Genomic DNA, 25,430 nt, shown 5'->3' on the forward strand with positions numbered 1-25,430 from the left:
CAAATAAATAAATAAACAAACAAACAAATAAATAAATAAAACCACAATGAGGTCTTACTTCACACCTGTCAGAATGGCTACCACCAACAAATCAACAAATGACATGTGCTGGCGAGGATGTGGAGAAAGAGGAGCCCTAGTACACTGCTGGTGGAAATGCAGACTGGAGCAGCCACTGTGGAAAACAGTATGGAGTTTCCTCAAAAAATTAAAAACGGAGCTGCCTTTTGACCCAGTGATCCCACTTCTAGGAATATATCCTAAGAATCATGAAACACTAATCCAAAAGAATATATGCACCCCTATGTTCATAGCAGCGCAATTTACAATAGCTAAGATCTGGAAACAGTCCAAGTGCCCATCAGTAGATGAGTGGATAAAAAAGATGTGGGACATTTACACCGGGGAATACTACACAGCTTAAAAAAAGGACCTCGTACCCTTTGGGACAGTATGGATGGACCTGGAAAATATTATGTTAAGCGAACTAAGCCAGGCAGAGAAAGACAAATATCACATGATCTCACTTACAAGTGAAATCTAAAAAACTTAATATACTGATGAACAGAATAGATTCAATGACATGGAAGCATGGATCAGACTGAGGAATGTCAGAGGGATGGAGCAGGGCAGGTCGGTGGAGGGGGAGAGAGAAACCAAAGAATTTATATGCATATATGCACAACCCAAGGACACAGATAATGGTGTGGAGAGGGACTGGGGAAGGGAGTGGGACAGGGTGGAATGGGTCATTGGGGAGAAAAAGGGACATTTGTCATATTTTAAACAAAAATAAACAAACAAACAAACAAAAAATCACAGAGATAGAAGAACTAATTCATAGAAGAAATGGGCTGAGGAACAAGTTATAGAGGCAAAGGAAGGACCCTTGGAGCTTGGGAGGAGGAAGCTGATGGTAATGTGCCGGGGGAAGTGGAAGTAAAAGTGAAAGGTCTGAGCATGCTCTGGGGAGGGAGAGGGCACTGGGTCCTGTCCTAAGAGATTTAAGGGTGGAGATTTTAGGGCAGGTCCCAGGGGAAGATCTCAAAAGAATATTCAGCGGCTTTCCAGGTGTGTCCTTTCAGGGTGAGGATCTCCACTGATTGACTGGTCAGCACTAGGGAGATCATTAATCAGTGCAGCCGATCCTGAGGTCCTGGAGGTGTTACTAGTCTGGTTTTGCTGCTTTTCTGGGTCTAAATCTGAAACATAACTGAGGCCTAGATGTTATTTCTAGGGAGGAAAGGTCACCCTGGGGGCGACTCTACAGTTGTCATCTGCTGGGCATCTGTCCCGGTAACCTGTACCTAGACCACCATTCTCGCTATGCTCATGTCTAACTGTCTACCACATTACTATATCTCTCACAGGAAGGGGAAGTTTCAAGAAGCACTTTCGAATTACCACAGAATGAACTTTGTGAAATCTCCAACACCAGTCTCCAACGCTAAGAGCATGATCTGGTTATTGCAGTTCCTCATGCTTGTCTCTTGCCTCGGTCTGGGTAAGTGCCTATACAAACCTATGTAATCACTGAGTGGCTCCCTGGTTTTGTGCTGCTTGGTCATTCTAAATCACCTATATATGGGTGTCTGTCTCTCTGCCGAGGATCTGGGTGGGGCTCACAGTGCTACTTGATAAGCTGCTACCTCATCTCAATTTAGAATGTTAAATGGTTCAGTTACCAACTAAAGTTGTGTCTGCATCTAAGGGAATTGTTTCTTGGGGCATGGAAAGTGAGCTTTTCTAAGACAAGACTCTTTGGAGTTTATCACCAGCATGTTGTAGAATAAGAAGCCCTAAGACTAGAAAAATAAATCCTTTTGTCCAATCAGCTGCTGTCTTGCTGTGTAACATCAAGTACATTACTTCTTCTTCCTGGGCCTCACTATTCTCATCTAAAATGTTGAAAATCTATGAATCAGTTTAGCCAAAATTTCTAGGCCCAACAAAAAAACACTAGAGCTAGTCCTCTTTGTTTCTGTTTGCTATAAAAAAATTTTTTTTTTAAAAGAGAGAGAGAGAGAGTTCTCCAACTCTCTCTTCCTTTGATACAGATCAGGGGCAAGGTGGTCCTGCAGTACTTTATATGGCAGAGAGAAAGGAATTAGCCCACCCTGCCTGCTTCTTGTTTCTTACTGTTCATTACATGTAAAACATAAAGTTGTATGTCATGTTTGGGTAACCAGAAGTGGTCCTTTGGAGCCAAAATATAGGATTAAGGGACATATGGGGCAGGAGACAAGACAGGGAAGCTACTCTGGAACTAGCTCCTGGTAGGAGACAGAAATAGCTAATATTCGCTGAGTATCTATTCTGTTCTCCAGGCACTGGGCCAAGTGCTATACATGCATTGTATACGTACATAAGCCTCATGATAGTCTTATGAGCCTGAACTTAGGAACTATGATAATTTAAATAACTTGCCAAATTTCATTAGGTAGCAGATGGCATGCCCTTGTGATAGTTCTGAGAAACAATGACAGTTAAACAAACATGGCAGAAGCACAAGAGAAAAATGGACAGACAAGAGTCACCACGGATGGAGAATTAACTGGCAGTGGGAATGAAGGGAAAGGTGAATTCATTAAGTCATCCAATAAATATTCATTGGATGCCTGGCACTGTTCTAGTTTCTGGAGATACAAAGCAGGTAACAATTTCTGCCCTCATGGAGTTAACATTTTAGCAAGGGAGAAGGAATATAAACAAGATAAATAAGTGAAATGGTATATTTTATAGTGATAAGTTATAAGAAGGAAAGCGGACGGTGCAGGGTGAGAGCAGTGCAGTTTCAGACAGGATAAACAAAGAAGGTGGAAAAGTTGGGGCGAGAGGAAGCAGGCATGGAGAGGACGGTGAATTTAATAAAATCAATCTCAAAAACAAGCATAAAGGAAGATGACTCACACCAGCCCACACTCTCTCAAATGAGTCAAACAGCATAACCTGATTCTTTTAGAAAATTCATCTGGAAAGATAAACAGTGTTGAGAAATAATCTTAATAAGTGTAATTGGAATCAGACATCATTGTGCCCTGGGGGAAAAAGTCTCATTCGTTTCTGCGTTATTCTTTCTAGATGGGAGCTTGTTAAGATGAATACAAAATACTAGGGAATCTTACTATAATACTGATCTGGGATGGAGGCTAAGATTCTGCATTTATAACAAGCTTCCAGGTAACCCTAATGCTACTCCATGACCACATTTTGATTAGCAAGGTTCTAGATTTCATGGGACTTACATCACATTGGGGCTACGGGGGGGAGGGGGGGGGATGAGAACTAGCTGCCCGGCCCATGTGACTCAGTGGTTGAGCATCAGCCTAGGGTCCAGGAGATTGTGGTTCGATTCCCAGTCAGGGCACATGCCCAGGTTGCGGGCTCGATCCGCAGTTGGGGGTGAGCAGGAGGCAGCCAATCAATGACTCTCTCATCATTGATGTTTTTCTCTCTCCCTCTCCCTTCCTCTCTCTGAAACCAATGAGGTCTTCATATATATATATATAAAATGGTAGCTAGTTCTCTGAATTTGTTTGCAAGAAGCAGATACAGGCAGGTATTCTGCTGTCCAGGAAAGAAGAGTGGTTGGACATGGAGGCAGAGCCAATACATGTGAGCTAGCCAAATGATTCTGAGGTTTTGAGTCAAAAGCGTGCAGGCTCTTCTACCAAGAGATTGTAATGCACTGACTTTCGTTCCCCTGAGCGGCGTTACCGGCTTAACAAGCAGCCGTGCTTTCTGGTGTTTATTCTCGCTCAGCAGAGGGAGGGCTGTTTCACATTCTGTCATTATCCTCAAGGACAGCTGCTGCTTCCCACCTCCTAGGATCTGCCACCTGTGCCCACGGTAACCTCAAGCCTCCCATGCCTTTCCGTTTCAATCCACATCTAGTTTCAGTTGCGTCTGTCCACATGCCGACTTTTTTTTCTTTGTTTTTCACTAAGGTGGAATTCAAAAAACAAAATAATAATTTTAAAGTGTACAACTGAGTGACATTTAGTAAATTCACATTGCTGTGCCTCCACCACTTACATCGCTCCAAAATATTTCAATCACTCCATGTTTCTCCCTCCCCTCAGAACCCCCCAAGATACCAGTCTGCTTTCTGTCTCTATTGGTTTACCTGTTCTGCATATTTCATATAAATGAAATCATACAATCTGTGACGTTTTCTAACTGACTTCTTTCACTTAGTACAATGTTTTTGGGGTCTGTTCATGTTGTATCACCTATCAGTAAGTCATTCTTTTTTATTACTGAATAATATTCAGTTGTATGTATTACTGCATTTCATTTATCCATTCATCTATTGATGGACATTTGTATTGTTTCCACCTTTTCACTTATGTGAATAGTGCTGCTATGAAGATTTGTGTACAAGTATTTGTTTGAGTACCTATTTTCAATTCTTCTGGGCATATACCTAGGAGTGGAATTACTGGATCATATTATGCTTAATTTTTTGAGGAATCACTAAATAGTTTTCCACAGTGGCTATACCAGTTTACATTTCCACCAGCAATGTACAGGTGTTCTAAATTCCTCCATATCCTTACCAACAATTATTTTCTGATTATTATCATTACTACCATTTTCATGGATGGGAAGGTATCTCATTGTATTTTTGATTTGCATTTCTCTAATGACTAATAATGTTGAGCATCTTTGCATGGGTTTATTGGACATGTGAATTTATACCTTCTTTGGAGAAAAGTCTATTCAAGCAAGGCCTTTGCTTATGTTTAATTGGATTTTTTTGTCTTTTTGTTGTTACGTTATAAGAGTTCTTTAAATAATTTAAATATTAAAACCGTTTTAGATATATGATTTACAAGCATTTTCTCCCATTCTATAGATTGTCTTTTCATTTTCTTGAGAATGTCCTTTGATGAACAAAAGTTTTTAATTTTGGTGAAGTCCAATTTACCTATTTTTTCTTTTGTTGCTCGTGCTTTTGGTGTCATGTATAAAAATCTATTGCCAAATCCAAGGATGTGAAAATTTAAACCTATGTTTTCTTCTAAGAGTTTTCTAATTGTAGCTCTCATATTTAGGTCTTTGAAACATTTTGAGTTATTTTTTATATCGGTGTGATTTAGGGGTCCAACTTTATTCTTTTGCATGTAAATAATCTAGTTGTCCCAGCACCATTTGTTGAAGCAACTTCTTTCCCCGTTGAATAATCTTGCCACTGTTGTCAAAAATTAATTGCCTGTAAACTTATGGGTTTATTTATGGACTCTTAATTCAATTCCATATAGACATCTATATACCTCTCTTTATAATCAGCATCACACTATTTTGACTACTGTGGCTATGTAAATTTTGAAGTTGAAAAGTGTGAGTTCTCCAATTTTATTTTTATTTTTTAGTATTGCTTTGGCTATTTGAGACCCCTTGAAATTCCATATGAATTTGAGAACTGACGTCTCCATTTCTGAAAAAAAATAATAAAAGTCATTGGAATTTTGTTAGAGATTGTACTGTATCTGTAGATTGCTTTGAGTAGTATTGCTATCTTAATATTAAGTCTTCTAATCCATAAACATAAGATGTCTTTACATTTATTTTTTTTCTTTAATTTCTTTTAGAAATGTTTTACAGTTTGGGGTGTAAAATCTTGACTCTCCTTGGTTAAATTATTTCTAGATTTTTTTTTTTTTTTGGATGCTACTATAAATGGAATTGTTTTAATTTCCTTTTCATATGTTCATTGCTTGTGTGTAGGACTACAGCTGATTTTTGTATATTGATCTTCTATTCTTCAACTTTGCTAAATTCATTTATTAGCTCTGATGATTTTTTGTGTGTGGATCCTTAAGGATTTTCTATCTATAAGATAAGAATAATATCACTTCTTCCTTTTTGATTAAGATATCTTTTATTTCTTTTTCTTGCCTTATTGCTCTAGCTAGAACTTCCAGTACAGTGTTGGACAGAAGTGGTGAAAGCAGGCACTGTTGCCTTGTTCCAGGTTTTTGTGGAAGGCTTTCAGCCTTTCAGCCTTAAGTAGAATATTAGGTGTGGGTTTTCAAAATGACTTTTATCAAGGTAAAGAAGTTCCCTGCTAATCCTAGATTCTGAAGTGTAAAATGTTTTGGATTTTGTTAAGTACTTTTTGTATATTGATTGAGATGATCATGTGTCTCTTTTCTTTAATTCTATTAATGTGATATATTGCATTGATTGATTGATTTTCATATATTGAACCACTCTTGCATTCCTGGGATAAATTACATTTGGTCACGATGTACAAGCCTTTTTAAATGCTCCTGGATTAATTTTGTTAGTATTTTGTTGAGGATTTTTATATCAATATTCATAAAGGATATTGGTGGGTAGTTTTCTTTTGGGGGGGGAAGGAGGATGTCTTTGGCTTTGGTAATGATGAACTCATAGGGTGAATTACAAAGTGTTTTCTCCTCTCCTATTTTTGGGAAGAGTTTGAGAAGGTTTGGTGTTAATTATTCCTTAAATAATTGGTAAAATTCACTAGTGAAGCCATTTGGTCCTGGGCTTTTCTTTGCCAGTAAATCTTTGATTATTGATTCAATCTCTTTACTTATTACAGGTCCTCTCTGATTTTCTATTTATTCTTAAGTCAGTCTTGGTAATTTGTTTGTTTCTAGGAATTTGTCTATTTCATAGTATTTTCTTATAATCCCTATTCGTTTCTGTAAGGTCTGCAGTAATGTCCACACTTTCATTTCTTATTTAGTAATTTTAGTATTCTCTATTTTTTCCTAATTAATCTAGTTAAATGTATGTCAAATTTGTTAATCTTTTAAAAAGAACTAAATTTTGGTTTTGTTGATTTTCTCTATTAGTTTTCAATCTCTATTTGGGTTTTTCTGCTCTAGTCTTTGGTATTTCCTTTCTTTTGGGCTTTGGGCTAAGGGTTTATTTTGTTCTTCTTTTACTTGGTCCTTTAGGTACAGTTAGGTTGCTGATTTGAGATGCCTTTCTTTTTTAATGTAGACACGTACAGCTATAAATCTCTCTCTAAGCACTGTTTCATTGCATTCTTTAAGTTTTGGTATATTGTACTTTCATTTTCATTTGTCATTTTCAAGATTTTGCGCTATGTTTCCCTTTCCTTTTCTATTAAATCTCTTGAAAAATCAGCCCTAACCCTCCTTCTGAACTTGTTTCATGCTGAGCTGAAACAGTCTACTATATCCCTCTTTCCTATAGACAGGCCTAAGACAGTCCCCTAGATTAGAAATCCGAAAGTTTCTCTGACTTTTCTCTCTTTTTGAAAATCAACTCAGCAGCCTCCAGTTGGAGTCCTACCTTTCTCCTCTCCTTTCTAAACGTTCCCAATTCTAAAAAATACTCCATGTTTCTTCATACCTTTCAAAAAATTATTCAGTAACCATTTAAGATACTTCACATACTAATCTCTGTCTGCTTAGCATCCACTGAGTTCCCTGAGTCAGGTTCTGGGACAATAAAGAAGATGAACATTATTCATGTTCCCAGAAGCACATCATTCAATGAATAAAACATGTTAACAAACATACCCCAAACGTCTTCCGACTTGACATCCTCATCAGAAAATGGGCAGGACCTCTACACCACCTCCATGCTCCAAGTGGTCCCTTGGTGACTTATTAGGGTCCCCAAAAGACTGCTTCCCATGGGCCACCTAAGCAGCCTCCAGTTGCAGTCATGAAGCATCCTTCCAATTCTTAATCTCTTCTTTTGGTTCCAGTCCGTCATACCTGCTGCCAGCAGAGCCACTTAGAGTAAACATCACTGTCCTGCCTACTCCTAGAATATTAATATCCATGACAAGGACCCTGGCCCAGGACATTCCCAAAGCATCAGCGCTGATTCCAGGCAGAGCAAAGGGCCTCCTTGTGCCCTCTGGGCCACGCCACATCACCTGTGCCCCACCCCAAAGCAGCTATCCTTGTGTCCAAAGTCTCACAGAGGAGCTTTTGAGCATTTAAAGTAATTTCTGACCTTTACATTCCCTAAGCATAGTGGCTCAAATCTTTTTTCCTCTTAGATCTGCAGAGAACTATTCTATCATCTTCTTCTCCCCCTCCTCTTCTCTTACTCTCCCACCACAAGCTCCTATCTCCTCCCCCTGTACCAATGCAGACCTCTCACAAATACAAGCAGAGGGAAGCAGATATTTGAGTTCACCCTTGAAGGATCAATAGGAGCTCACCTCTTGGAAAAGGTGAAGAAGAGTGTTTCAGGCAAAGAAAACAAGAGAACAAAGAAGGAACAGGGTGTTCTTGGAAGAATCACAAATAATCAAGCAGTGGAGAACCTCTTGTTTTTGTTCAAAACCCTGCTATAATGTTATCTCCTCTGTGAAGTGTTTCCTGACAACCCCCAACTCTCCCTGACATCATTCTCACCATGTGTGCTCTGATGGAGCACATACCTCTATCAGGTCAATATTTATGGAGCTAGAAAATGTGCTAAGTGCTAATAAAACAGAAATAACAAACATAATTCCTACCCTCAAGATTGTGGAATAGAAAAGTGGCTAACAATCTCATAATTTATAAGAAAGAGAAAGAATAGTGAATGTGCAGGGTACAATCAGTGGTTTGAGGGCAATGTGGAGGGAAGCTCTGTCCCAGGCCAAGGCCTAACTCCCTGCACCATAACTGCTGTCTACCAGTCAGGCTCCTCTACCACATGCTGAGCCAGAAGGCCAGTATGTCTTACTCATGTTTGTGTTCCCAGTCTTCAGCCCAGAAACTGGTACATAAAGGAATCTAAGAAATATGGTCTGAATTCCGTAATTTCTAAGGCTTTACTCACTAAATTGGCATAGAACTGAGTAAAATACTAGAATGAATGACTTGTTAAATAAACAAATAATTGCAATCTATAAAAACAAAGGAACCTTAAAGGAATTTGTTAGGTGAGGGAGGAACAGTTCCTGGGGAGTCCTTGGGCCACAGTGTATGTCGGACTCCTTACAAAGAGGTATTGGTCCTTAATATCCTAGACAGAGAACCTTCAAAAGAAGGAATGAAGATGTGTCCATTTACTCAACAAGTACACATGCATACCTACTGTGTGCCAAGCACTGTTTACAAGTGTTCACAACAATGGACAAGATAAACAAAAATTCTTGCTTTTATGGAGCTTACTTTCTAGTGTAAGGAAAAAAGAATTTCAAAAACCAAATATACAAACTATAAAGTATGCTAGATAGTAAGTATTATAGAGGGGAAAAAAATTCAAAGGTAGCTAAGTGTATGGGGTAAAGGCTGCTGATGAAAGAGTGGCTTCAGAAGGCCTCTCGGAGAGGGAATATTTGCCTTAAAGATCTATGGAGACAAAAGAGTGAGACAGGAGAAACAAGCTGGCAGCGTAGGTAACAGCTGCACCTGCCGCCTCCGGCAACCACATCAGAATTACAGCTAAAATTCAGAACCACCATCACTCAGAACCTCCTGAAATCTGACTGAACAGAAGCCCCACAACCAGGGAACTGAGGAAGCACCGAGACCGGTAGGAGGGGCGGAGACACAGGCGGATTAGGGCTCAATTCTGGAGAAGCAGCCGCAGGCACACACCGGTGCCTCGGGTTAAACCCAGGAGGACATCTCCGATGGGGAGGTTTCCCAGAGGAGGGAGGAGGAAGGGATCCCAGCCCCACATCAGGCCCCCAGCCCAGGGCTCCAGGGCCACGAAGAGAAGTCCCCAGAACTCCGGGCTGTGAAACCAGCGGGGACTGTGGCTGAGGTTCACGGAGGCTGCGGGAGCCCCAGGCTCTCCTCTCAAAGGGCCCGCGCACAGACTCACTCAGACATACTCCCTCTGAGCCCAGCGCCAGGCAGCAGCTTGAAAGGACCTGGGACACTTGGGGAGGAACTAACCTGCCTAGAATCGGGGCAAGAGGTTGAGGGGCACCTTCCTCCCAAGCCGAAGGGCTGGCAGAGGACATTGCTCCTTTGGCAAGTCCTCCCCACACACAGCTGGCAGGCAGGTGCCATATTTGAATCGCCAGCACCAGACTCACACCTCTGGCCCCGCCCCATGATTCCCAGTGACACCGCCACTCCCCACCTGCAGCTCATCCAGGCCATTTCCAGGGGCTTTTCTATGCAAGTGGCCTCTCCAGCCTCATGCTTAGGATTTTCCTAAAATCTCTCAAACAAGCAGCAGCGTGCCCCATACGGCTTGATAAGTGGCCTCAGGCCTGGCACTAGCGGCAGCCTTCATTGGTTCATACCTTGGCCTCTCCTGGACACCTCCAAGCCCAGCACAAGTAGCAGCCAACTACGGTTTGCTGTGTAGCTCATGCTGGGTGGCCCTGAGCAAGGCACTGGCAGAGGCTGACTTTGCGTCTCCCAGGAGGCCCCAGAGACAGTGCACCTGGTGGTCAGACTCGACCATGCTGGATTACAACCCTACCACATCCACAAGTGACACATTCAAGGGGTGCACTTGGTGAACCGAAGCTCCACTGAAGTAAATCCTGCTCCATAGGGGTGTCTCCAGCACAGCAGCTCTTTGGCTGTAGTTGCAGCTGATTGGCTGGGAGGTCAATTCCTCCCAGTGACACCAACAGCAGCCAAGGCTCAACTACAGCAGGACAGTGCACACAGCCCACACAGGGGAGCACCTAGAAGGCCCAGCTCAGGTGACTGGGAAGGCTGAGCCACTGGGCCCTACAGGACACCTACTACATAAAGCCACTCTACAAATTCCAGGAGACATATCAGCTCTACCTAATACATAGAAACAAACACCAGGAAGCAGCCAAAATGCGGAGGCAAAAAAACATGTCACAAAGGAAAGAACAGAAGAAATCTCTAGAACAGGAACTAAATGAAATAGATCCAAGCAAGATAACAGATACAGAGTTCAGAATTTTGTTTATAAGGATGTTTAAGCTGACTATTAGGGAAATAACTGAGAAAATCGATAACATAATAAAGTACCAATTTGAAATGAAGGCTATATGAACTGAAATGAAGAATAATTTACAGGGAATCAACAGTAGAGTAGAGGACGCTGAGAATCAAATCAGCAATTTGGAACATGAGGAAACAAAAAACACCCAACCAGAAGAGCAAAAAGAAAAAAGAATCCACAAATATGAAGATAGTATAAGGAGCCTCTGGGACAACTTCAAGAGGCCCAACATTTATATTATTGGGGTGCCAGAAGGGGAAGAAAGAGAGCAAGAAATTGAAAACGTATTTGAAAAAATAATTACAGAAAACTTCCCCTGCCTGGGGAAAGAAATCGACTTACAAGTCCAGGAAGCACAGAGGGTCCCAAACAAGAGGAACCCAAAGAGGCCCACACCAAGACACATCATAATTAAAATGCCAAAGGTTAAAGACAAAGAGAGAATCTTAAAAGCAGCAAGAGAAAAGCAATTAGTTACCTACAAGGGAGCTCCCATACAACTGTCAGCTGATTTCTCAACAGAAACCTTGCAGGCCAGAAGGGAGTGGCAAGAAATATGCAAAGTGATGAAAAACATGGAACTACAACCAAGATTGCTCTTACCAGCAAAGTTATCATTTAGAATTGAAGGTCAAATAAAGAGCTTCACAGATAAGAAAGAGCTAAAGGAGTTCATCACCACCAGACCAGCACTACAGGAAATGTTGAAGGGTCTTCTTTAACAAGAAGCTAATGAACAAAAGAATCTGACGAACTAAATAGATCCAGAGACACTGACACACGCAACAGTCGATCATATTTCAGAGGAAAGAGGGAAGGGGGTTGGAGGGTGGGAAGAGATTAACCAAAGAAGTCATATGTATATATGCATAACCCATGGACACAGTCAATAACAGGGTGAAGGCCTGGGGAGGGGGTGGGAGAGAAGTGGAGGGGGTCAGTTGAGGGGGGAAATGGGACACCTGCAATACTCTCAACAATAAAGATAAAGAAAACAAACAAACAACTAAAAAAAAAAAAAAAAAAGAGTGGGACACATGGACACCTGGGAGAAGCACATTCCATGTAGAAAGAATTGCAAGTGTACCAGCTCCAGCCATCTCAAGGAGTAGCCAAGCCTACATAGTTTGAGCAAAGTGAACACAGGGAACAGTTATGGGATATTAGGTAGAAAAGAGAAGCATTTCGGTCCATATAGGTCATGATAATTATTTTGGTTTGGTTTGGTTTTTGTTGTTGTTTTAATATATTTTACTAAAATTTAACATACAGAGAGAAAACTGTGCAAATCCTAAGTGTCAGCTCAATGTCTAAAATGAATACATCTGTGTATACAGACACAGGTCAAGAAATAGAACATTATTAGCACCCCCGAGTTCTCCCTTTATGCTCCCTCCTATTTGCCATCCCTCCTTCCTCCTCAAAGGTAACTGCTATCTTGACTTCTAACGGCATAAATTTGTTTTGCCTGTTTTATAACTCCAAATAAATGGAATCACACCATTGTATTCTATTTGCACCTGGATTTTTTTCTTTCTCTCAAGGTTTTGCTTGTCATGTTTACTCATGTGGTTGCAAGAGGGAAGAAAGATGGAGATGACTAATAACAGAATGTTAAAGTGCTGATGGGAAAGATGTGGTGGGGGTGGGACTGATGATGGCAATGTTCATGTGCCTGGCATCCACATGACAATTTAAGAAAGAATGAGCTTACCCAGAAGCTGAATGTCAGGATTCCAAGAGACATTTCTTCCCTTTCTCAGATCCTCTCCTGAGAATTAAGAGATCTCAAGAAGGCTGAGGTCACGGTGATAGTTATTTTTTTATTGATTCACTCAAACAGATACTACTTTGTGTCAGGCACAGTGCTGACATGCAAAGACTATTAAAGCATGATTGATTAGACGAACAAGTAAACAGAGGGCTACAAAAGGGTGTAATAAGTGCTAAGTATTTGGCAAAGAATGCTCTGGAAGCATCTTTAAGAATCTTTGTGACTGTTTCACCTTTTTTGCTCAAACATTAATGGTTCTGAGATAAGCTCATGAAAATATGGCCATTATATGTTCCTTTGAAATGATATTTATTACTTTATTGTGTATCTCTTTTACTAGACTATAATCTTTTTGAGAGGAGAAAAGATAACTTCTCATATCCTGAGAAGAGCACAAAGTAGTTGGGGTCAAAGTAGTTGAGTGTGAATCCTGACTCATTCTATAACCCTGGGGAAATTACTAGTTAACTACTCTGTGCCTCAGTTCCTTTATCTATAAGTAGAGATAATAACATCCATCCTACCTACCTCACAGGAATTGTCAGCCTCAAATGAAGTAATGTATAAAAAGAACTGTAAATTATTAGTCCTCTAAATCTCACAAGCCCACTCTGTTGGACACATAGAAAATCAGTAAATGCTGAGCTTTATTATACATTATCAGCGAACACTTGTGGTTTTGGAATATACAGCAGGGAGTTGATGTAGTTCCCTGTACCCCTCCACCTCATGCTTGGAGAAAGAATTCAGAGGCTGGGGTCAGAGAGCATGAATGGCCCAGGGTAACCAGCCAGTATGGGAGAGTATACTAGGCCAGGATCATCGGGGCCAACAGCCCATTAACCAAGAGTGCCAGACATTTTGTTGGGGTGGAGCCTTTCTGATAGTCCATTTAAAGGTTTTCCTAACCTTTTCCCTCTTCATCATATCTCCGGGCTTCAGTAGAGAGCTCTAACAGATTGGCAGAGTTGCAAGGAAAGAGTGCAGGGGAAGTTACATCAGTTTCCTTTCTGTGTTTACAGGGAACACAGTTTCACAAACCAGAGAAAAATCATTGCTGGTAAAAGGGGTGCTGGGGGAGTCAGTAACTCTTCCCCTGGAGCTTCTTGCAGAAGAGGAGATCCAAGCTATCACTTGGCTTCATGATGGAACATCTATCATTTTCATACCGGCAAATAAAGCACAAATCCAGGTGACTGATCCAAAACGGAAAGATCGACTGAAAGTCACCCAGTTCTACTCCTTGCAGATCAGCAACCTGACAATAGCAGACAGAGGACCTTACCGTGCCCAGATAACTACAAGCAACTCCAAAAATATTTCCAATTACAATCTGGAGATCTTCAGTGAGTCAAAGTTTGGGGTTTAATTATGTACATACTAAGAAATATTACATATTTCAATTCTATGTGACTGCAAATATGCGCTATAGCCTAGTGGTAAAGAATATGGCATTTGGAGCCAGGCTGAGGTCCAGTGGTAGAGCAACTCAATAGCATCACACAGCCAGTTAGTTGACAGAACTGAGACTAGAACCTACGTCATGTGACTGCCAGCCCAAAATCACCTCACTCCCCCTCACACCATAAAATGGTCCCTTTCAACTACAAATGTAGAGGGATTAATGGAAGTGAAATATCTATGATTTTGTTGCCATGTCATTACATGTATTTGTCATGTAATCCTCACAAAAGCTCCATGAGGTAGGTACCATTTTTACCCCTGAGGCACAATGTCAGTTAGATCAACCCCCTACAATCACAGAAATAGCAAGTTGGAGAGCTTCCCATATAACTAGGTGCTATGATGCCTGCATTTACACAAAGGCTCATCTGACCCAGTGTTCAATGTACAGAACAATAGTCTATGTAGAAAATGTCCTATAAAGATGGGCTAAAAAAGAGAAATGTATTTTCTATCAAGGTTGTTTAATTAACAAAACAATAATTTCCCCAAGCAGCTCATGTCCTCAACATAAAATTATGGAAACTATAACAACACAGTTTATGAATCAATGTCAGAAAAGAAAAAAAATCCTTCTAGCAATCAGTGATGCCATGAATGACAGGAATGCTTATCTTCCTGGGAGAACCATGGTCACATTACCTCTTCCCTGTGTTTTCTCCTCTCTGTCTCAAATATCTCTCTGCTTTTCTCTCATAAGGACATTTATTGGATTTAGGGCCCATCCAGATAGATAACCCAGGATCATCTTATCTAATCTGGTTACATCTGCAAAGACCTTTTTTTCAAATAAGATTCTGGGAATTAGAATATTTGGGGGGGGGGGCGGTCATCATTCAACCCACTACACGCAGGATCACTCTGGGTTATCAATGATTCTCAAGGCAGTACTAGGACCCTGGAGAGAAGAGACATATCCAGTGGAAAGTCTGAGAGCAGACCCCATGTCACACTCCATCGCGCTTGTAGAGACAACGTACTTCTGCCACCATTCAGAAGACCAACATGACTTCTGCAATAACCACACTCCTGAGGCTCAATGTCCATCCCTTCTCAGGGTCTTTTAAAGTAACTCTCCTTCAAAGGCACGTACACAAAGAGCCACACCAATATGTTTTACAATAGCACAAAGGAATTTCAAGGTATGAACTATATAGGTTTTGTAAAACATTGACCAATTACTTCATGTACCAGGCTAGGAATGGCAAAGATTTTGTCTTACAGACCAAGATCGATTAATTGGGATTAACTGCCTAGAGTTCATTGTTAAGAAAGATGTTGAAGCCATGTTAAGTTTATTCATTGAGTCAGCAATATTTGTTGACTATGGACGATGGACGAGAAACTGTTTTAGGCACCTGAAATATATCAGTGAGCAAAACAGACCAAGATCCCTGCCTTCATGGAGCTGACATTCTTGGTTGGGAATGAGAGGAGATAATAAACAATATATGAAATGTATAAACAAATGGCAGAGTACGTAAGAAAGCCATGAGTGTTGTGGAGAAAAGAGAGATTAGAACAGCATAGGAGCATCAGAAGTGCCCACAGGGAGCAGGGAGCAATTTTAATGAGGGTGCTCATGCTAAGCCTCACTGGGAAGATGACATTTGAGTCAAGACCTGTTGGAGGTGAGGAAGTAAGCCATGAAGGTATCTGGACAAAGAACACCAGTACATGCACTCTCTTGTGCCTGGCATGTTCAAGGAACATCAAGGAGCAGAGGGGGAGAGAGTAATAGGAAATGAGGGTCAGTAAGAAAATTGAGGGCCACATCACTCATGTAAGGCTCTGAGAGCCAGCATATGAACTTTGGCTTCTACATCTCAGTGAGATTTAGAACCACTGGAGAGCTTTACAAAGAAGTAATACGATTTGACTTGGCTGCTCTGTTGCAAATAGATTGTAAGGGACAAAGGTAGAAACCACTGGACCAACAAGGAGGCCACTGCAACAATCCAAGCAAGAGATGATGCTGGCTTGGACCAGGATGGTATCAGGGGAAGTAGTGAGAAGTGGCTGAATTCTGATATTCTTGGCTGTTGGGTGAAGTCATTATTGACTAAAGTGGGGAAGGCTGCAGATGGAGCAGGTTTTGGAGAGAAAAACAGGAGTTCCTTTGAACATGTTGAGTTTGAAATACATGTTATATCCAAGTAGAAATGTCAAGTAGGCAGATACATATCCATCAAGTGGAAAAAGGTAATAAGGCATTTTTTTGAGGTCAGCCATAAACAAAGGCTGAGGGAGATGTGACATTCATGCCCAATATTTGCCATTGCTCTGCTGGGCACTGTCTTATTTAATCATCATAATTCACCTAAGAAGCAGGTATTCATGCCCAGTTTTACAGAGGCTTGAAGCAATTAACAATGTAGCCATGGTCATATAGCCATTAAATAACAAAATAATAATTCTAATGTAGGTCTTAACTCCAAATTCAACACTTGCTGTTACATAAAAGCTCCATTCTGGCAAAATAGGTTCCACCAGCCCTATTCAGTTAACTAAACTTAAAGCATTACTTTGTCTCTTCTAATCAGACAGTTGGAGTCATTCTGTTGTTTACTGGGTCACCTTAGGCCAAGTATAGGTCAGTGACCTTTTCTGTACTGTTCCCATGTCCCCATTGATTCATAGCTATTGACATCTCACTAGCCAATATTTTCTGGTCTCTGTTGTCAGAAATTTCTGCAGTAAATGTGTTCTAAAATGCCTGAATATATTGCACTTCTTTGCTGCCCAGAATAACTTGCTTGCTCTCTCAGTTTCTTCTCTTTTTTCTTCCCTACTTTTTTGGTTTTCATGTCCCTTTCTGTCTTGATGACATTTCACATCAGGGTCTCTTTGTCACCATTGGAGCCAGCATCCGATGCAATGAGGGCCAGGATTCCTGTAGACTTGTGGGAAATACAGTTCCCCAAGAAAGATAAGCTTTCATCTTCCACCCCAGCTAGGGAATTCTGATTATGGAAGAAATGGGGCTCTTGGGCCTGGTTCTGGTTTCTGACCTGGCTAAGGTAGGGCTGGCCCTCAGCTTAGTCTCCAAATTGTTTTTACACAAGGGGCAGAAACTAAAGGCTAGAAAGGACCCCAGGAATAAACTGAAGTGCAGAAAAGCAAGGTGATCAGCCCCAAATCACCCAACTAGCTGGTGGCAACCTCAGTCTTTCACTTTTCATTTCTCCCACTGGCTTCTCTGTCTCATACTGATGTCCCTCATCATTTGGTCACCCCATATCTTGATCCCATCAGTTAGGCAATGTAAAGAAAGTTATTTACAGAGTATACAGATCATAACATACAGCAGAGTGTCAGGCAGAATACAAAAACATTGAGGAGAAGAATATTTTTAACAGAGGGCTGAGCCAAGCCATTTGTCCTTAATCTGGGTCTTTTCTCTGCACACAGGACGACTGACGAACATACGAGTTGCTAACCACACTCAAGTCTTTGAGAATGGGACCTGTGAGAGCCACTTGGCCTGCTCTGTGGAGAATCCAAATGACCATGTCTCATTTAGGTGGCAGGTCACAGGAAACCCACCTCTAGAGGGAGCAAACCTCACTATCTCTTGGCGCAGTATTTCCAGTGAAGAGACCTACACTTGCATAGCTAAGAATCCTGTCAGCAATTTATCTTCCTCTTTATCTGCCCAAAGTCTCTGCAAAGGTAACAGTCTGTCTCAGGTCTCTCTAAGAGCCTTGAGCGGCCGTGGGGTGTGGCATGACCACATCACCTACAGGATTCCCAAAACAACAGCCCGGTAGGAGGCAGCCAAAAATCCTGGGAGAAAACAGACACTCTCTGGTGCTCTGTGCCTCTCACTACCCCCAGAGGTCACATCTTCCTCCCTCACCCCAGCCCCAACCCCAATCCCAACCCTCCTCCGACACACTCAGAGCCCAAGAGCAAAGTCCTTGGGAAATCAGAATTGCTTCCTTCTCCTGGCTCTGCCCTGCCCTGTCTCCCACTTCCAGAAATCCTGCCCAGAGCACCAGAGCTTCTGAGTATAGAGGAACCCCACCCCCTACCCCCAAAAGTGGCCTAGAAAAAGTTAAGTATAGGCTCTGAAAAAAACTGAACGTTACTCAATGTGTCCTAAGTGCAACTTCTTTTTTTTTTCTTTTCAGGTGCTTTTAACGAAAAAAATCAATACTTGAATTTCTTATGGATTATAATAGTGATTCCTTTTATCTGTATCGCTGTGTTCTTACGTTTTAGGAAGAAGAAAGGAACAGGTAGCCTTTCTTCCTACTTGTGTCTTCTCCAAGGTTTCAGAGATTTAGAGTCTGGGGTTCCCTGTACCTGTCTTTAGGAAGACAGGTAAAGAGAGGAAGGATGCCAACACTGGTTCAGCTAGTCCACTGGGACAACACCTGGGGTATGATTACACACCTGCTAACTTCCTGAGAAAGGTGGCCTACTGGGAAAGGTAGGACCCAGCCTCAGGGCCTGCCTGCCCTTCCCTTTCTGGTTGCCTCCCACCACATTCTCTAGAGAGACATCTATGGGGGTGGGTGGGTGGAAGATTTTCTCATTACAGTCACAAGTTTCAATTTACTTGATTTTATTTTTCAGGTTCCTTACATTTTTTTTCTACTCAGCAAACTCAGAGTCCTGGTGAGTTTCTAGATTCTTAACTTCCAATCATTAAATGGATGGGAAGAGCCAGATTGAAGAAGAGGGCCAGTCAGAGGGCTGGAGAATGAGAGAAGATGGCATCAGAATGTCTTTACTCAGATGGACGAGATGGCACAAGGGGAGAACCTGTGACTGTGCAAGTTTGTCCTCTGTGTGACCTACAGGGGCCCTTACAAGCATGTGAATCTGTCACTGACACAATTTCTTGGAGTGGGATTAGGGTCATTCCCCACCATGCTGATGGAAAAACTAAGTGCCAGTGAAAAGGCTCATAGCCTGTCTATTATCACCCAGCAAGTCCAGGGCAAGGATAGGATTAGAGCATCAAAGGCCCAAAGACAAACTGCCTGACCCCATCACTCTGTTCATCCAGAGTTTGGGAATTGAGTAAAAACAATCAAAAGAGAACATGTGATAGAGACACCGCAGTGCAAACTCTGAACTCAAGTTAGTACCGAGTCTCATTTCATGGGGGAGAGATATATGATGTCATGTGTAGAGGACAGGGCATGAGATTTAGAGTGAGAAGGCATGTATTTAAGTTCTTTATTGGATCACTTTCTGTGTAATTTTGTGCCAAGTCAATTGAATTTTCTGAGCCTACAGTTGCTCATCTCTAATATAATCAAACCCACCTTAAGGACCTCTGAAAAGTTTAATAACATGTACATGAAATAATCCAGCTCCATTACCCTGGCCAGTGAGGTTCTCTAGCTCTTATGAATACAGCACTATTTGGTGCTAGGAGCTTCCTTGCTTACATGTGAATTCAGTGGGAGACTCTGAAACTTTAGGGTACCTCAAGACCATGTATCTCCAAGAGACGAGGTCAGAAACAGATCACATGGCTGAGAAGTTTCTGGTTCAATCCAGAATTACAAAGACTGTCAAAAATGAATGAACCCTAAGGAATGGCAATGCCTTGAACAACTGCATCTTTAGGGCCAGGAAGTCCCCTGGGGTAGGAGAGCAGACCCAGAGTGCTTCTGCAACTGGCTGTGCCTTCCTGTGTTTCCAGCAGATACCCAGAGGAACTCAGAGTATGATCCACTCTCTGTGTATGCTCAGGTCACTCATCCCAATACGGTGAGTCCTTTCAGCTTTATACTCCATCATTAGCATTATTTTTACATCATCATTCGCTAACTGTCACCACAATCATCTGACTAATCCAAATGATGTTCACGATTAAGGAGAGAAGGCAGCTCCAGGAGCTACAAAGTTCTATGCGGGACCATTCCAGCCCCAACTGATCTCGCCCCAATAGAACGTTTATTCATACCCTTATTTACACTGTTCTCTAACTGCTTAATGCATCAGTAAGTCTGGTCCCTTCAGCTTAATTGTAAGCTGCCTGAAAGTAAAAATCATGTCTTCCTCTCTCTTCCCCTATGTCTTAGCATGATGCTCAGTAAATACTTGTTGAGTGGATCAAAGTTTAACTCAGTTTGAGAGTTTCCAAAGGAGACAGTTTGGTAGCAGGGGAAATAGGGGTGCTTAGAAACAGTCTCTCAAGAGGAGAAGAGCAGCAGGAATTTGCAGCGCTTCCATAGGAGAGGACAGTAAATGCAGGAGCAGCCCTCAATCCCACCCCCACCCCTTTAGCAACATAACCAGATGGCCTTGGCCAGGCATCAACAATTCCCCACCACCTGCAAGAGGCACATTTCTAAAGGACACTGTACATCTTGGGAGGCCAGCTTCTATGTCATCTGAAAAACAGGCCCAGAGCACTCATTATTCTCCAGCCGATGAAAGCAATAGTCCAGCTAGAAATCTTTGGTCCCCTCATACATCCCTTCACAGGTGTTTGCAAAGCAGGCTCCGTGAAGAGAGGGAACACGAAGGGAAACTTTTACTTGTGCAGTATTTCTATTGTCTTTCCCATTTCCTCTCGAAGACAAAATGAATCACTCTCAACAAACCAAGAAACTAATCTTCTGCAAATTTAACTTTTTCTTTAGCATAAAATTGTACTTTGGAGAGTTTCAGAGGTCTTGATAGTACCCTAAATATTCCTCAAGTAAGTTTAAATGTCAAAACCTCTGAGCACAGGGGACTTCTGCTGTTATTGTTATACTTTGTATTCCAAGCAGAGTCACTCTTAACATCAGAAGTTTCTCCTACTCTACCAATTCCCCCTGCTTGAGAAGAACCCAATGACTTGATGACCAGGCAGTTAGAACTACAGGGGCAAAATAGAGCAGGCAATACCTTCCAGTTATAGCCAGTTAAGATCTGAGACAAAAGACAGTAGAGTTGAGTTCAGGACAAGAATGTTTCCTTTTCTCCACAACACTTGCCAAGAAAGTCACCCTTCTGTCTTTGGTTCTTGATCCCACTGGTTTGCTGGGGCTTGCTTCTGTTTGGGGCTCAGAAAATGCCACTAAACTTTCACAGGTTTGAGAGCTGGTGGTGTTTGGTCTCCAGCTCCTCTTGTTAAACACTCCTTGGCCTTCCCCCTAAAGAACTTTGTCACATTGCCTTTTCCTGGGAATATATCTTTTCATGAGTATCTCTTTGTCTGTGTGAACCAAATGGGTATGGTTACTTTTTACAGAAAATGGATATCCCAAAACCTGTGAAAAACAATGATCTCACCACAATTTACTCCAAAGTTTATCAATCCAAACAGGTAAGCCCATGATTTCCCCATGTTCTTACATTCTTACCTCTCTCATCAGACCTATGACTTTGCAAATAAAGTAAAAGGAGCCATTTTACAGATGAATAAATACCAGCAGAATACAGAAAAGCTCAGGACATCACCAAAACAGATCCAAAAAGTTTTCTTACCACACGTATCTGAGTTTTTAGCCTACTCGGTTTTTATTTATTTTTTAAATTTTTTTTAAGTATGTCTTTATTGATTCCAGAGAGAGGAAGGGAGAGGGAGAGAGAGACAGAAACAGCAATGATGAGAGAGTCATCATCAATTGGCTGCCTCCTGCATGCCCCTGACTGGGGATCGAGCCCACAACCTGGGCATGTGCCCTGACCGGGAATCGAACCTCTATCTCCTGGATCCTAGGTCGACGCCCAACCTCTGAGCCACGCCTGGCTGGGCAGCCTACTTGTTTTTCAGTGTAATTCTGCCCTTTGCTATCAATATCCCTATCTGCCTTCCAGTGCTCTCCAGACCTCCTCTGTAGCCATGGGAGATGGCCTGGGGCTCTGGTCCTTATTAAGCTACTTCATTTCCCATTAAAGTAAACCCATCTCTTCCAGGGCAACTGTCCTGAACAACATCATCTAAGTTGCTGAAAGGTCTCAAAGGAAGTCAGCAATGACACATCTCCTGATCCCATGGGAGACAATAGAGGTTGGTTTCTGCCTAGAAACTGAATTTGAATATCTAGGATTATCACTTCCAGTCCTTCAGACTTAAATCTGCTTACCTAGGTCAAACCTTTAAGGAATAACATCATTTGCAGCCTATGACCCCAATAACATTTTCTGATCTGCTCCAGGACAAGACATACTTCAGATAACATACCTGGATTTTGACTTTCTCTTTGGCAACTAAGCAAATGGAGTTATGGTTGCCAGAGAGACTATAATTCAGAAGACAAGCACGTCTCTCCTTTTAGAAAGCAGAATTGTGACTCACTGGGAGAGTACAGTATGTTGGTTATGTGTGTTGTCTTTGGAATTGGATGGACTCATGCTCAAATCATGTATTAGATATATCTCCTGGAACATGCTACCTAAGCTCTTGGAGCTTTGGTCTCCTAGACTGAAAAATGAGCAGGGTAATCCATCAGCCCTATTACTCAAACCTGGAACCTGAGTTTGACTTCAGCTTCTCTATCATCAGGCCCTTTGGACTCTACTTCCAACTATATATCTTAAAGCTATCCACTTCTTTGCAAATCTTCAACCACCGCCCTATATCTATGTAATCATCATCATCTCTAACCTGGAATGCTACAGTAAACTCTGAACAACTCTCCCCAACTTTTGCTCTTATCTCCCTTTATTCCATTCTCCAAAAGACAGCCAGAGTAATATTTTTAATATAAATCAGGTCTTTCACTTGTCTGCTTAAAACATGGCAAGATTTCCCTGTGCACTCAGAATGAAACTGCATCTCTATGGCCCTGGATGATCTGGCCCATCTCCAGCCTCAGCTCTCATCACTCTCCCACCACTATCTCTATTTACTTCCCCAATCTTCTTTCAGCTCCTCCATTCAAGGAAAGAGTTCTCTGCGGTAGTTATTCACTTCTGCCGTAAGACCCTTCTGCCTGCCTGCCCCGCTCCGCCTTATGCTTTAAGCCTCAGCTTACATATGTCACCTTCTAAAAGAGACCTTCTCAGACCACTCTATCAGAAGGGCCCTCCCAATTATTCTGTCACACTTTCATGTCATTTATCACATGTCAATAAATATTTATTTTTATCAGTTTAATGTGTGTTTCTCCTACTATACCGTATGATTTCCAGGAACAGGGACCATAATGATTTGATTTATCATGGTTTCCCTAGCACTTAGCACAGTGTCTAGCACATAGAAAATGTGAGACAAATATTTTAAATAAATAAATGAATATGTAATAAAATTTCATGAGAAATAAGACAATGTACCTGAAGTCTTTAGGAACTGCTTAGCCCATAAAAGAGCTCAATAAATATTAGCTATTGTTATTGTAGTTGCTGTTGTTGTTATTATTAAATTACATTCTCCTGAACTGACAGATTTTCTCCCAAACATTCAAAAAATAAGAAAGGAGAGAAGATACATTGTCTGAGTCCTGCTTTCCTATTATTTCCTACCTTTTCTCTGGTCAAATTTTGCCCCATTTGAGAAATAATGCTCTTCTTCCCCTGGGAAGAATTCCCGGATTTTTTGTTTTTTTGTGGGTTCAAGATGGTTTTTAATGGTTTTTTTAAAAATAATAAACACACTTTATTATGGTATGATTGATATACCAAATGCATACAACTTGATGAGTTTGTAGATAAGTGTACATTCATGAAACCATGACCACAATCAATACTGTAAACATATCAATCACCTCCAAAAGTTTCCTCTACACATTTTGTTTTTTTAATTTGTAACTTGTTGTGTGTGATAAGAATACTTAACATAAGAACTACCTTCTTAGCAAACTTTTAAGTATACAATACAATATTGTTAACTATAGACACTACGCTGTACAATAGATCTCTGGGACTTATTCCTCTTGCACAACTGAAATTGTATATCTTTTGACAACATCATTTTTATTCCCCCTCCACTTATCCCCTGGCAACCACCATCCACTCTCTGCTTCTATAAGTTTAAGTATTTTACTTCTCTCATAAAAATAGGATCATACAGTATTTGTGTGTGTGTGTGTGTGTGTGTGTGTGTGTGTGGCTTATTTTACTTAGTATAATGTCCTCAAGGTTCATCCATGAATTTTATTTCCTTTGGATATATATATTCAGAAGTGGGATTCCTGGATCATACAAAAATTCTATTTTTAAATTTTTTAAGGCAACTCTATACTGTTTTCCACAGCTGCTGTACCAATTTACATTCCCACCATTAGTGTACAGGGGATCCCTTTCCTCCACATCCTCACCAAAACTTGCTTTTTTTAATTTATGTTTTTGTATAGCCATCCTAACAGGTGTGAGGTGAATATCTCTTTGTGGGTTTTATTTGCATTACCCTAATGAGTAGTGATGTTGAGCACCTTTTCATATACTTGTTGGCCATTTATATGTCTTCTTTTAATGAATGTCTATTCAGATCCTTTGCCCATTTTAAATTTGGGTTATTTGGTTTTTTGCTATAGAATTTTGGGGATTTCTTATATATTTTGGATATTTTTTAGAGAGAAAAGGAGAGGGAGGGAGAGAGAAACATCAATGTGAGAAAAATACATAGGTTGGTGTGCCTCCTGTACACACCCCAACTGGGGTTCAAACCCACAAGCGCGGCATGTGTCCTAAGTGGTAATCAAACCGGCAACCTTTCAGTGCACAGGACAGTGCTCAACCAACTGAGCCAGACAGCCAGGCAATACTTTGGATATTAATCCTTTATCAGGTATATGGTTTGCAAATGTTTTCTCTCATTTCCATTGGTTGACTTTTCATTTCATTGTTCCCTTTGCTATGCAGAACCTTTTTAGTTTGATGTAATTGCACTTGTCTTTTTCTGCTATTGTTGCTTTTGCTTTTGGTGTCAAATTCAATAAATTATTGCCAAGACCAATGTAAAGAAGATTTTCTCCTATGTTTTCTTCTAGAAGTTTTACAGTTTCAAGTTTTATGTTTAAGTTTTTTACCCATTTGAGTTGATATTTATGTATAGTATAAAACGAGAGCCAAATTTCATTCTATTCAATGTGGATATACAATTTTCCCAGTACCATATATTGAAGAGTCTATCCTTCCCCCATCTTATATTCTTGGCACCTTGTCAATGATCATTTTACCATATAGTCAAGGGTTTATTTCTAGGCTCTCTAATCTATTCCAGTTGGTCTCTAAGTCTGTCTTATATCAGTACCACACCATTTTAATTACTGTAGCTTTGTATTAAGTTTTGAAATCAGGATGTGTGAGCCCTCTAACTTTGTCCTTTTTGAAGGTTGTTTTGGCCATTAGAGTTCCTTCAGATTTGGCATCAATTTTATTTTTATTTTTCAATTTA

At 41.0% G+C, this 25,430-nt stretch overlaps 1 protein-coding gene across 1 annotated transcript; it reads left to right on the top strand.

Moving 5' to 3' along the window:
- The first annotated feature begins 1,376 nt into the window (after positions 1 to 1,376).
- On the top strand, positions 1,377 to 23,432 carry SLAMF6 (SLAM family member 6). Its single transcript, XM_081121083.1, has 8 exons — positions 1,377 to 1,504; positions 13,696 to 14,019; positions 17,549 to 17,809; positions 18,271 to 18,378; positions 18,719 to 18,760; positions 19,800 to 19,867; positions 21,342 to 21,416; positions 22,010 to 23,432. The coding sequence occupies exons 1-8, from the start codon at positions 1,411 to 1,413 to the stop codon at positions 22,043 to 22,045; spliced, it is 1,008 nt and encodes a 335-aa protein (XP_080977209.1). The 5' UTR covers positions 1,377 to 1,410; the 3' UTR covers positions 22,046 to 23,432.
- Positions 23,433 to 25,430: the final 1,998 nt, after the last annotated feature.

Source organism: Miniopterus schreibersii (assembly GCF_964146895.1).
Source record: "Miniopterus schreibersii genome assembly, chromosome: 19".
Taxonomy (NCBI): domain Eukaryota; kingdom Metazoa; phylum Chordata; class Mammalia; order Chiroptera; family Miniopteridae; genus Miniopterus; species Miniopterus schreibersii.